Source organism: Oncorhynchus masou, chromosome 24 (assembly GCF_036934945.1).
Source record: "Oncorhynchus masou masou isolate Uvic2021 chromosome 24, UVic_Omas_1.1, whole genome shotgun sequence".
Taxonomy (NCBI): Eukaryota; Metazoa; Chordata; class Actinopteri; order Salmoniformes; family Salmonidae; genus Oncorhynchus; species Oncorhynchus masou.
The window spans coordinates 60,650,972-60,664,686 of NC_088235.1; the positions used below are offsets into that span (position 1 = coordinate 60,650,972).

Genomic DNA, 13,715 nt, shown 5'->3' on the forward strand with positions numbered 1-13,715 from the left:
AATCCCGAGTGGGGTTGGATCTCTGTTAGAACCGTAGAGGGGAGGGGTGAAACTCGGGAGCTGTACTGTTGATGTACTGTTTTATCTTTATCTGTTTCATTTGTAATGTAAGTTTGTTTGCACCCGAGAAAGATTAGCTGCTGCATTGACAGCAGCTAATGGGGATCCCTAATAAATACAAATACAAATGAGTTTGTGAGTTTTACTTTACTTACCTCTTTCTCTCATTTTCCTATTACTTTACACTACAGACCATTCAGGTCCTTGATCCTCATCTTCCCGATCCATTTCATCACAACTATTAGACATATTGATCGGATTCCAGCACAGCTGTTGCTTCTCCAACCATCTCTCCATTTCCTCCATCGCCGCATCCTCACTTCTCACCACCATTACTGTGGGACCAGTCTACAAGAGGTGCATCCCTGAGCGCCTTTCGACTTCGCAGCCTACTTGTCTGAGCTGATGTTCATATGGCAAGGTTAAACCACGAACCGGAGCGGTTAGCTGAAGAGAGGGCTCAGATACTGTAGTAGACGTGCAAGCTTGCCTTCTCCAACTACAAGACATTCCAGGTGTTCCCTTTTTGGGTAGGAATAAGATAGATGTGGTGTCGTCATAATTAAATCAAGTAATGAATAAATCTTATTTAGGTAGAAAGCTACTACAGCATGATTATACTCACTGGCTCTGTCATTGACTATAGAGAATATAATACCCAAAATTATTGGAACCATTGCCCATATTTTATCATCAGCAGGTAATGACCTGAGTGAGTCCTCATATCCTCCTGCAATATGCTGTGAAAGTGACTGGATCAGGGCTCTCCAACCCTGTTCCTGTAGGTTTTCGCTTCAACCCTAATCTAAAAATCAAATCAAATGTTATTTGTCACATGCACCGAAAACAGGTGTAGATCTTACAGGGAAATGCTTACTTACAAGCCCTTAACCAACAATGCAGTTTTAAGAAAAATACCCCCCAAAAATGTAACAAATAAAAGTGACAAATAATTAAAGGGCAGTAACAAATGTGGTTGAGGTTAATCAGGTTAGTTACAACTATGGTTGGATCAAAAACTTACAGGAGGGTAGATCTTCAGGAACAGGGTTGGAGAGCACTCGACTAGATGTTGCTGGAAGTGGTGTTGGGCGCGTTCGTCTGACCAGGCCTTGCTGACACATGCCAGATCATACAAGGCCTGGATAGGTATTTTACATATCAGCCAACCACATCATGGCATGTTCCTCTGCCCAGGCATTGCTAAAACCCTGCCAGATCATACAACGCCTGGATATGTATTTTACGTATTAGCTAAACATATGTTATTAAAATCTGTTAGTCAATGACAAAGTCGATGACATGGCACGCAACCATTGGTTGATGTGTGCAACGTCTGAGCAGGGGAACGCATCCCACATGTTATAGCAATCTGGCACCCGACTGCACAGTCAATGATGAGGCACACAACCATTGGCTGATACATGCAACGTCTGAGCAGGGGAAATCGTCCCATATGTTATCTTCTTAGGGATAGGGGGCATTATTCGGAAGTTTGGATGAATGAGGTGTCCAAAGTAAACTGCCTGGTACTCAAGCCCAGAAGCTAGGATATGCATATAATTTGTAGTATTGGATAGGAAACACTCTAAGGTTTACAAAACTGTTAAAATATTGTCTGTGAGTATAGCAGAAATGATATAGCAGGTGAAAACCCGAGGAGAATCCATCCTGAAGTTTATTTTTGGAGGTGACACCATTTAAAATGCCTGTCTATGGGGAAATCAAGTCCCAGGGCTTCCAGCAGATGTCAACAGTCTTTAGAAAGAGTTTCAGGCTTGTTTTTTGAAAAATGATCTAGAATTTGCAGTTATTCTAAGTGTCTCCCATTTTGGCTGTAGTGTTGTGGCGCGCGTCGGTGAGGGTGCGCACTTCGTTATTTATCTAATGAACATGAACATACAATTCTCCGTCTTAAATTTTATTGTTTATTTACATATTAGGGTACCTAAGGATTGATTAGAAATGTTGATACGTTGTTTGACTTGTAAAAGACAAAGTTTATTGGTAACTTTTTGGATTCATTTGTATATATTTTGAACGAGGGAAACCGGTGGATTACTGAGTCAAGCGTGCCAAATAAACTGACTTTTTGGGGATATAAAGAAGGACTTTATCGAACAAAATGACCATTTGTGATGTAGTTGGGACCCTTTGGATTGCAAACAGAGGGAGATCTTCACAGGTAAGTGATTTATTTTATCGTTATTTCTGACTTTCGTGACGCCTCTGCTTGGTTGTAAAATGTTTGTAATGCTTTTGTACGTGGGGCGCTGTCCTCAGATAATCGCCTGGTGTGCTTTCGCTGTAAAACCTTTTTGAGATCTGGCAAATCGGCTGGATTTCCCCGAAGTCAGCTGAACTTGTGGATACCATTTTTATGTCTCTGCGTCCAGTTTGAAGTTAGCATTGGCTTGTGAAACTACCTCCTAACAGCTGTTACCGTAGAGCGCCTTTCATAGAAGTCCACTCATTGTGCTAACGCTAGTTATCAATTTCCTTTAAACTTCACACAAGGGAAGTAGATAAAGGGCTTCATTGACAAAATCCAGAAGTATCTCTGTAAATTAAGATGCAGAGTCAAAAATACATTATTCAAACATCAATCACCCATAATTTTCTCCTTGAACAATGTTTAGTTAATTGTTATTAAAGTAATATATTAATAAAATGGGTTCCATTGAAGTGAATGACAATGTAATTTGCATTAAGAATTATGAATAAGAGACTAACATGTGTGTTACCCCACTCTATAATATTATAAAGTAAACTCAAACGTGTACATGTATGTAAGCCTACATGTAGTCAGACAAAAGTACAGATTAGACAGATTAGCTTTATTTATATTTATACAACCATATAACCATTATATATGGAAACAACATAAGCTCTATACAAAATAGCTGGTTTCATTAAAAAAATAAAGGAAAAAACAAACATTTTGGAGATATGGCTTGCATAAACAACCATTTTTTCAAAAGATATCCTATGCACTGTTTCAATTGTACATTCTATTGAAGCGGCAATATGCTAAAGGTGCCTACAGAAGGTGTTTCGGTGTAACAAAGTACTGTAGAGTATCCAGAAGATGCAGGTCCTATCTGAAATATCGCTATTTATCAAGTCTTGTAACAACTGTGGGGCCACTTTTGCCCCCCACTACATCCACCGTGAGCACGGAAATATGTCCTACAAGGGTTTACAGTAGTGGAAATAATGTTCAGTTGTTCTCAAATACTAAATTCAGAAATACAACATTTGTTCCAACTAAACAAAAATCACATTGCCTTACCTTACCTGATCCTCAACACAACAGCAACTTTTCCAGAAGCGTTCATTTCACAAAGGATCAAACTCACTAGTGGTCCACATTTTCTTGTCACACACTTCGCATTCACAGTTTTAGTCCAATGTCAAAATGAATATTGTGATGACAACAGAGATACTTATGTACTATGTTCCCAGTCCAAATATCAAGATTGCGAGTTTGGGTGTGGAATATTTGTACATTTCATTGAGTAGAGCAATGTCAGTGACAGGGTGTCAGAAATACACTAAATAGGTCACTCAATGGTCTTATAACGAGTGAACCATCTTCAATCTCCTCAATGTGTTTTTATTGCCTGATTTGTCTTGTAATCCCACTTTGATTTAGAGAGAGAGAGAGAGAGAGAGAGAGAGAGAGAGAGACAAACAGGCGAGAGAGAGAGAGAGAGAGAGAGAGAGAGAGAGAGAGAGAGAAACAAACAGGCGAGAGGAGGGAGAGAGTATGGTTAGAGAAAATCTAGCTATTGTGGTCTAATATGTGGCTTGGATTTTTTATGGTGTCAGAGTCTCAGTACCCCCTGCAGCAGTTAGAATCCCTGATGAATCTTGTGGAAATATTCACTTAAATCGAGTGGAATCCAGGGAGCTCTGAATGATGTGGATTTCTGTCAGGGAAAAGTAGGCTGGTCAGATATATAAATCCTCATTGCCGTGGAGCAATGTGACTTCCTGTGAGTTTTTTAATGAGAGCAGAGATAATTAAATGTTGGTGTGAATGTTGACAAGAGAAAGTGAATTATTCCCATAGATGAGGAGGGTCTTGTTGCTGACAGAGATAGGCTATGTGTTGCTGCCAGTTCCCTTCAGGTTCAAAACTCATTGTGTGCTCGCACTCTCAAAGCAAATACTTAAGTTGTTTCCTCTCGAATATCAGGCTCTTTGGTGTGATTGCACCTCATTCTGTGTGTTGGTTTTGACCAACTCTTCTCCTGCAGACATTTGCCATAAGATTATTGCAATACCTCTGAACAGCACCCTTATTCTTTTCCCTTCATGCTAATATAATGCAAGTCACATTTTTTTCAAAGGTCAACCAAGTCTAGTCAAGGCTTTTCTCTTTCAAGTGCCTGATTCCCAAAAGATACAGTCTGAAAAATCTTATATATATTTTTCTCCCCAATTGGTAGTTACAGTCTTGTCCCATCGCTGCAACTCCCGTATGGACTCAGGAGAGGCGAAGGTCGAGAGCCATGCGTCCTCCGAAACACAATCCCGCCAAGCTGCACTGCTTCTTGACATACTGCTCCCTTAACCCGGAAGCCAGCCACACCAATGTGTCGGAGGAAACACAATACAGCTGGTGACCGAGGTCAGCATGCATACAGCCAGCCCAGCCTACAGGGAGTCGCTGGAGCATGATGCGAATTGGACATCCCAAACCCTCCCCTAACCCGGATGATGTGAGGCCAATTGTGCACTGCCACATGGGTCTCCTGGTCACGGCCAGCTGCGACACAGCCCGGGATTGAACCCGGAACTGTAGTGATGCCTCTAGCACTGCGATACAGTACCTTAGACTGCTCTGCCACTCGGGAGGCCCGAGTTTAATCAATCTTATCCCATCAATATTCAACAAATTCAACACAGTTAAAGTTTTGTAACTGCTGTGTTTGGAAAAGCAGCCAAATTAAAGCAGGGCAGATCAGAGAGAGCAGATGGGGCTGTCTGCAGCCAGTGGAAACCATTACACTGAGGACAAAGCAAAGGAACACCGAATCTGTATAAACAGAACCAGCATCACTAGTACAATTAGACTGGTATTCCCAGCGGTGAATAACAATCACATCAAATAGAGCAGGGTTTCCCAAATTCGGTCCTGGGCCCCCCTTGTGTGCACATTTTGGTTTTTGCCCTAGCACTACACATCTGATTTCAAATCATCAAAGCTTGATGAGGATTTGCTTATTTGAATCAGCTGTGTGGTCCTAGGGCAAACACCAAAACGGGACCGAATTTGAGAAACCCTGAAATAGGACACACAATATGGCCCATATACATTCGTCACTGACTTGATGAACTGTCCAATGCTCCCACTATATAAAGTGCTTCCGGAAGATATAAAACTGCTTTGGTTCAAAATACAGATTCTCTTAGCAAATACTTAAACCAAGTGCTAGGAGCAAACACAGCTATCGACAATCTGAGAGACGAGAGATGGTGCTTGTTAGCGATAACAGGTAGTATACCCTGGAGCAGGCTGATGTGAAGAGAACACATGAGGAACTGATTCCCAATTCCCCACCATAGACATGAATGAAGGCATGATGAAAGCTTTTCAGATTCAATCGAATTCACTCTGGCAGGAAAGGAGGCGGAATGCATCACACCAGCCACTCAAACATGGCGTCGACAGCATGTCGAGGAGAAGCAGGTGGGCCAGACAACAACATTGAGAGGAGTGCCTACCAAGGCTGTGGTGGTTTTGACATACAGTACTGATGAGGATGGTGGGATGGGCATGCCGAGTGCCTTTGTTGTGACAGGCAGAGGCTACCAAGGTTTTGACACCAACCACAAATGCTTACACTCCTCCAGTCAGTAGACTCGCAGCGCTCCCGAGGCTGAGGCATGCATGCCCTCTCCTCACTACACTGCACAGTGTCAGCCGAACCACCCGTCTCTCCATGACACACTCTCGCTCTGTGGCTCGGTGTTCCACATTACAGACCTGCCTACACAGCTGAGCTGACAGACCCACACAATATTGTACTCTTTCTTGTTAAAACCCTCCCCCTTGGTTTTTCCGACAAATACATTTCATAGCCATTTTGCATTGCTTGGTTTTCAGGGGGGAATAGGTAATAGGTTTAGAATGCGACCATGTTTGAGTTGTAAATAGGCTCGTTCAAATTGCTCTTTATATCTGTCAGGTTTGTGTACGCAAGATAAAAGCAGAAAGGTGAGCGTTGAAGTGAAAGATTAAAGGGAACATACAGTGTACACTGTACTGATACACTTTGGTTCTTTGAAATGCATTGTTGTTCACTCACTGGCCGGCGGAATATTAGAAATAAATGATCTAAGGAAGAGAAGCAAAATTATACCTTCCATTTCCCACACTGTGACACTGTCAGAGAGTGGGATTGAAAATTACATTAAAACTCAAATCCCTTTTGTTGCATGTCGCCATATGAGAAGAGAAGAATGCCAGCCAGCAGTGTAATCCACAGTACGTGAAGGCCTCCTTCTGGTCTGACATGATCCAGATGTCCTCTGCCCCAAAAACCACTGTCACCATGGCAGCCGTGGAAACTGTCCTAGTTCCCATCAGGTTCCACTACTTCTTACTTGGACTTTACTGTTGAAGGTTGAAGGCTGTGCTGTCTGCAAACCTAAAAATCCACAACCCCAGCAACTGAGGGATACATCAACAAAATACGTGTGAGACAATGAAAGAGGCCACGTTTCAGATAAATACACAGTTCTAGTGTGGATGGAGGTCTCTGAAGAGGTGTTGGGGAGTAGCGAGGGGTGTCCCCCCCCCCCCATTAACCCTCAGGCAACGTCAGTGGTCCCTCAGTTGAGAAACTCTGCGGACAGGCTCCGCGTGCAGCGGGCCGAGCGGAACTTGAGCTCATGGTAGCACTGCACAAAGCTGTGGTAGATGAAGGTGATGGGCAGTGCCAGGAGTACGATGCCGCTCACCACGCACAGGCCACCCAGCACTCGCCCAGGCACGGTGATGGGGTACATGTCTCCATAGCCCACAGTGGTCATGGAGATAATAACCCACCAGCAGGCGGCAGGGATGCTGGCGTAGTCCTCGTTGGGCGACTCCAAGTCCAGGCCATGCTCCAGCAGCTGGGCTAGAGCACTGAATATGGCCATGGGCACGCAGATGAACAGCAGCAGCATCACCATCTCCCGGTAGCAGCGCCTCAGTGTCAGCCCTAGAGTCTGCAGGCCCAGGAAGTGACGTGCCAGCTTGATCACCCAGAAGATGCGCATCATGCGCAGGACACGCAGGGTGACACCCGCACGCTGCAGCTGCGAGTTCTCGCCTGTCAGCATCGTCATGGAGATGGAGATGTAGTAGGGCGTGATGGCTAGTAGGTCGATGATGTTGAGGGGCCGTTTGACAAACTCACACTTGTCCCGCGACACTATGAAGCGCACGATGCACTCGGCGGTGAACCAGCTGATACACACAGCCTCGATGATCCTGTGGGAGGGAGAACCAGGCAGAGTTAAAGCAAGAAGGAGAGAAGGGGATTCCACTACAGGTCTACACACTATATCTACAAGCAATGGGCTGCAGACATTACAGACTTAAGAGAAAAAGTAGCTATGGCTATCGAGGCAGCAGAAACTTTTTGGTTCAAAGTAGAACCCATTTTGGTTCCAGTTAGATCATTTTCACTGAATGGCTCCTTAAAGGGTTTATTGGGGGTTAGGGTCTATTCATTGGGTGAAAAGGTTTTGCAACCAAAAAAGGGTTATCCTACAGGGACAGATGGAAAACCCTTGATGAACCCTTTTTTCTTAGAATGTAGGTGCAGTGGGAGAGTGACGTTCTATTGAAGAATGGAGCTGTCAATCCCTTATACAACACTGTTTTACTGTATCGATAGTGGCTTGATTGACCAGCAACTCATAGCAGGCTTCTGTCTCACCACATTGATAACTCATAAAGCTTCACTCTCAAACAGCTGGTAGGCTATATTCTTGGAGCCTTATTATGACTTATGGACACTATATGTAATATAGACACTTTCACAACGTAATCCTGTTGTAATTTAATTCCAGAACATGCAGAAGATATTCTGCCTTTTTAAGATCGGGTTGTAATTTACACTATTATAGTTTTTTCTACATGCAATGATTTAATAACTTTACCATGCTCTAAGAGATATTCAATGTCTGCTTTTTTTTACCCATCTACCAATATGTGCCCTTCTTTGCGAGGCATTGGAAAACCTTTCTAGTCTTTGTGGTTGAATCTGTGTTTGAAGTTCACTGCTCGACTGAGGGACCTTACAGATAATTGTATGTGTTGGGTACAGCAATGAGGTAGTCATTCAAAAATCATGTTAAAGACTATTGTTGCATGTAACTGACTTGTTAAACTCATTTGTACTCCTGAACTTATTTAGTCTTGCCACAACAAAAGAGTTGAATACTTATTGACTCAAGACATTTCAGATGTTCATTTAGTATTCATTTGTAAAATGTTCTAAAAACATCATTTCACATTGACATCATGGGGTATTGTGTGTAGGCCAGTGACACAAAGTCTCAATTTAATTCATTTTACATTCAGGCTGTAGCAGAACAAAATGAGGACAAAGTCAAGGGGTTTGAATACTTTCTGAAGGCACTGTAACAGCAACAAATGACAAATGAAACTGGCATGCACGTTCTCGACATTCATCTGATTCTGAGACCATTCCTGGTCCTTGAGGGCTTTGAGGGGACTTTGAGGAATACGGACAGAGGGATTTCAGCTCCAGGGAAAGAGGATGGTAAGAAGAATACTGATCAGGGATTTTGGAGGCTTCTTTTCCCTCAATTCTACCATGAATTAAAGGCAAGTTAGACCTGGTTGAGACTGAGCCCTGAGCATGCCTATTACGTTTAGAGAGGGGGAGGACAGGCTGACACAAAGGTTCCGTGTAAAGGTAGGGCTGTTATGAAGGATTTGCGGTCAGTCATTCAAAAGACAGTTACAGTGTAGTCTATCAAAAAATATGCTGTTCTCAAATGCTGATATGAATGAATTCGGATATCTCATACAATATGACATGTCATTTATGATGAGCTTTCTCATTGAAATGCAATATTGATTAATATGTTATTCATATTTCTCCAGCTATAAATGATACACTGAATAATCTCACATAATTGTTTGTGGTGATGTTGAGGGGTCACTGTTGCTATCATCATTTTTTCCCCAACCTGTTATACATAAAGCAGTCTTGCCTTGGGTCAATGATATGCTGACAAATATTGTCACGACTTCCACCGAAGGTGGCTCCTTTCCCTGATCGGGCGGTGCTCGGCGGTCGTCGTCGCCGGTCTACTCGCTGCCACCAATCCTTTTTCCTTTTCTTTTGGTTATGTCTGTTTTGTGTTTCACCTGGTTTCATTTTGGTTAATTAGGGGGGGTATTTATCTCGACTTATTTATCTCGATTTATTTCCTTTGGGTTTTTGTGCGGGATTGTTTTCGTTTGACTGTCAGTTAGATTTGGGTTGCGTTTTCTTTAGTTCATTTTTAACAGGTGGTTTTTCCCTGGACTGTGTCTGAGTGGGGTTTTGTGGCTACTGTTGTAGTCCGGTGTCCTGTTATTTTGAGCTGGTTAAATAAAACGTCCTTTTCCTTCTCAACTTGTTTCTCCTGCGCCTGACTCCACACCCACATCTCCTTGGTGAGATCTGACAAATATTTAATTTTGACCAAATATAAACTTTTGTAATTTGCATTCAGGTGAGGGCTTGGTGAAAGGGCTCAGCACGTCCAAAGTGGTTTAGGTAGAATGGAAGTCCCCTTTACTGTTACCTTGTGATGTCATGCTCACTTTAATACATCATTTGCCCATTTCAAAGGGAAGTAAATCAGGTACAACCATAACCTTCCACCATTTACTTAGAACAACACCTACCTGCATTACCTACAATTGTACGCACACACACACACACACACACACACACACACACACACACACACACACACACACACACACACAGATACTGTTGGGTGCCTTTCAGGTACCAATACCTTGAGAGCGGTCCGCGTGGCAGTCATGGATACAAGACAGACACACAGGTTAAAGAGCAGAGTGACAGCAGACAAGAAAGGGATGACAAACAGCTCTGTAGACAAATGGACAGAAGTATTGGCTGACACAGTCATATGTTTTGATAAATGGCTCAATTTGATTGATGTATGTTCTAATCTCCTTCAAAACATCAAAATTCTTTAAATAAAAGTAGACATGAGACCAACAGTGTATTACACCACGAAACAGCAATACATTGTTATTATCATCTGTCTCCTCGATGGTCTCCTATGACAATAGTAGGCCTACTCTCCCAGAAATCAGCACCTTGGACAGGTACTGTTCAAAATGGACAGGTCCTGAATATTGTAGTAGGCTACCACTAAAGTTCGCAACTTGGCCAGGTACTGTAGGTCTAGTGTAGAATCTCACAAAGAAAACAGCACCTTGGCCAGGTACTGTAGGTCTAGTGTAGAATGCCACAAAGAAAACAGCACCTTGGACTGGTACTGTCGGATGCCACTAAAATCAGCACCTAGGACAGTTAGCGATACATACTGTACGCGCATATCCAAAAAGGGAGCAAAAAACAGTAACAACTCATGATACATTTCCTGCCTTAATCTAACTGTATTACTGTAAACATGTATTGTCTGTTACAAGAGAGGCAACGCTCCTACTTGTGAAGTCCTTCAGCCTCTTTTGCGTTAAAGACTATGACGTGTTAGTGCTGAAAGATAAAATGCAGAACAATTGAGAACTCAGAGACAAAAACGACAATAGTGCAAGGGACAGTGGTGCTTATGGCAATGAACATTTAGTTTGAACACCTTTAAGCTAACAGTGTGTAATATGTCATATTTTAATGACAATTGGCTGACATAGAAAATGTCGGCCACATGAAATGTGTTGTTCACTTGGTAAGATCAGACCAGAAGCTACCTTGACATTAACTTTGTTAAACACTCAGCGCCTCCTCTGTCCCCTTCCCCACCGGGACAGCTGTAGTCAAGGACTGGTGTAGTAGGTCTATTACACCCCTTAGATTTTGAGGTTGTATCATATGCATAATACAACAATACAAACTTCTAAATTAGCATGAGTTCTAAAAGACACAGAAATGCAAAGCCGGCTCTAGCCTTTTGGGGGCCCTAAGCAAGATTTGGTTGTGAGGCCCCCCTTAATGGCCCCCCTCTTGATGGCGGAGAGAAAAATAATAATTTCCTGCAAAGCTACAGATTTTGCCATGGGTCGTAGAGAAAATGTTGCCATTTTAAAGCACAATTCCTGCAATTCTACCCATTTTGACATGGTGTGTATTTATTGTTATTATTTGTTAAAGCACATTTTCTGCAGTTCTACTCATTTTGCCATGACTTATACCATATCAATGATATCTAAGTGAGAATGATTTAAAAAATCAGTGAGGGCCCCCTTAAGGTCAGGGCCACTGGGAATGTATTCAGCCATGATTAGATAACTGGCTAAACTAATTTACCAATCTAGCAATTGTTAGCTGACATGGATAATTGAGTGACTGTCAGTGACTTATAAAACAATAAAAAAAACTGCTGTTGCATGACCAAATTTCGAAGTTACACCTTGTGTTTTCAACTATTCTAACTGTCAACAGTAAGTTGAGACCCCAACTGAGTTTTTGGGGGTTTGGCGGCCCCCTAGCGGCCAGGGGTCCTAAGCAACGGCTTATGTCGCTTATGCCTGGAGCCGGTCCTGCAAATGTGTATGGGCAAAATGTACTTCACAGCAGCATAAATAACACGTTATGCATCTCTTGAGGTCCTTTACTGAGAAGAAGGGCATAGAAGCATGTAGGACATTGCAGACAATCAAATAACGGGGAAATATACAAAATATATAAAAAGATAGGACATATATACCCGGATGGATGCTCTAAAGAGTCTGGATTGTACCTGTGCTCCACCACAGTGTTGTTCTCAGCGGTTTTCCAATCTGGCAAAGTACTTGCACAAAGCATCACCATGGACACTATAACAAATATAACGGACACTGAAGCTAAGATTTGTGCTGCGACTGATGAAGTCGGTTCATCAAAAGTCCTTCTCATTCTCTCCAGCCACTTTGAATCCTCTCTCTCTGTGACCACTCGAGTCACCAAATTCTCCCCCCTCATTTCTTTGTCGAGTTTATCTTCCTCTTCGGAGAAATTAATGTATGAGTCGGACATCCTATCATCCAGTCTTCGCTGGCAGCAAAACTCCAAGTGTGAGCTCTCCAGCCCCCAGTAAATCATCTCGTTGTAGAATGACAGCTCGCACATCTGCGGGACGAATCGTAGCTTCCCGTACTTTACGTACAGCATGATGAAACAAAAAGCCTCGGAGTGCCTATCAAAGAAAAACTCGTTCCGTTCCCGATCATAGTCATCGCATACTTCCAGTACTTCTTTCTCCGAGGCGCATTTGTGCAAACGGCTCACTCTGCTAAGAGGGAAATCTTTTATCACCTCCTTAGAGAACGCATATTTTGTGCCACCCACATTAAGAATACAGATGCTCTTCCCAAACTTCATCTTTCAGCTGTTGACAGGTGTTTGTAGAGTATTGAAAAAGGCACCCTGCTCGTTTTATACAGCGCCAAAAGGCACCAGTTTCTTATAAAACCATCATGCTTTATTCCTCTCCAAATCCAATATTGGAGTCAATACGTCCCTATTGCGTTTGGCCGTTATTACAAGCTTTTTCGTCATTTCCTTGTTCTGAGAGAGATATATCTGGACGACTGGAGTTGTGTCGTGAGGACTATGCAACAGAGCGCGCTACTCTATCCTTGCACGACATCGTACTGGTGTTCTGAGCGCCTGTTGTTCCGCTCTACTCAGTGTCCAAACTAGTCCTCCGGGTGCAGATCCCAGTAGTGATGTCACACACGCGCACACGCGCGCGCACTTTAAAACACACGATATATTGCAAACGATCGCGTTTTACAATCGATGGGAGCCACCCTCTACACAAGCAGGATATATATTTATTTGACATTTTATGAGTTGATCGATAGTATTCCGTTTACACTGTAAAACTATTAATAATATAGGCCTAATCACAGTGCATGAGCCCATATGTGCTTTTTGACAAAAGTACTTCTCATTAAATTGGCATATGGTAACTTAAGTATTTAATCAATATGCAGCACCACGTTTATTACAATGTTTCGGGTAATTCATCTTCTGAGGGCCACATAAAAAAATCTGTGGTCAGGGATGATTGCTCTCCTCTTCAGAAACCTGAGATACACTATGTGGACACCCTTTCACATTAGTGGATTTGGCTATTTCAGCCACACTGGTTGCTGACGTGTATAAATTCGAGCACACAGCCATGTCCTCCATAGGTCAGTAGAATGGCAGTACTGAAGAGCTTGTGACTTTCAACATGGCAACGTCATAGGAGGCCACCTTTCCAACAAGTCAGTTTGTCAAATTTCTGCCCTGATAGGGCTGCCCGGTCAACTGTAAGTGCTGTTATTGTGAATTGAAAATGTCTAGGAGCAATGATGGCTCAGCCACAAAGTGGTAAGCTGCACAAGCTCACAGAACGGTACCACCAAGTGCTGGGGCGGCAGGGTAGCCTAG

General features: G+C 42.8%; 1 protein-coding gene across 1 annotated transcript; it reads right to left on the reverse strand.

The window, feature by feature from the left end:
* Positions 1-6,749: 6,749 nt before the first annotated feature.
* LOC135512423 (potassium voltage-gated channel subfamily G member 3-like) lies at positions 6,750-12,969 on the reverse strand. Its single transcript, XM_064934445.1, has 2 exons — positions 12,004-12,969; positions 6,750-7,549 (listed from the first exon to the last, which is right to left on the reverse strand). The coding sequence occupies exons 1-2, from the start codon at positions 12,654-12,656 to the stop codon at positions 6,904-6,906; spliced, it is 1,299 nt and encodes a 432-aa protein (XP_064790517.1). The 5' UTR covers positions 12,657-12,969; the 3' UTR covers positions 6,750-6,903.
* Between the last annotated feature and the right edge of the window lie 746 nt (positions 12,970-13,715).

Bases quoted from the DNA above. Each gene is read 5' to 3' on its own strand.
- LOC135512423 (XM_064934445.1), bottom strand. From the start codon at position 12,656: ATGAAGTTTGGGAAGAGCATCTGTATTCTTAATGTGGGTGGCACAAAA. The intron at 7,550-12,003 runs GTATATATGTCC...TCCCTCCCACAG, and splicing joins TCTTTAGAGCATCCATCCGG to GATCATCGAGGCTGTGTGTA.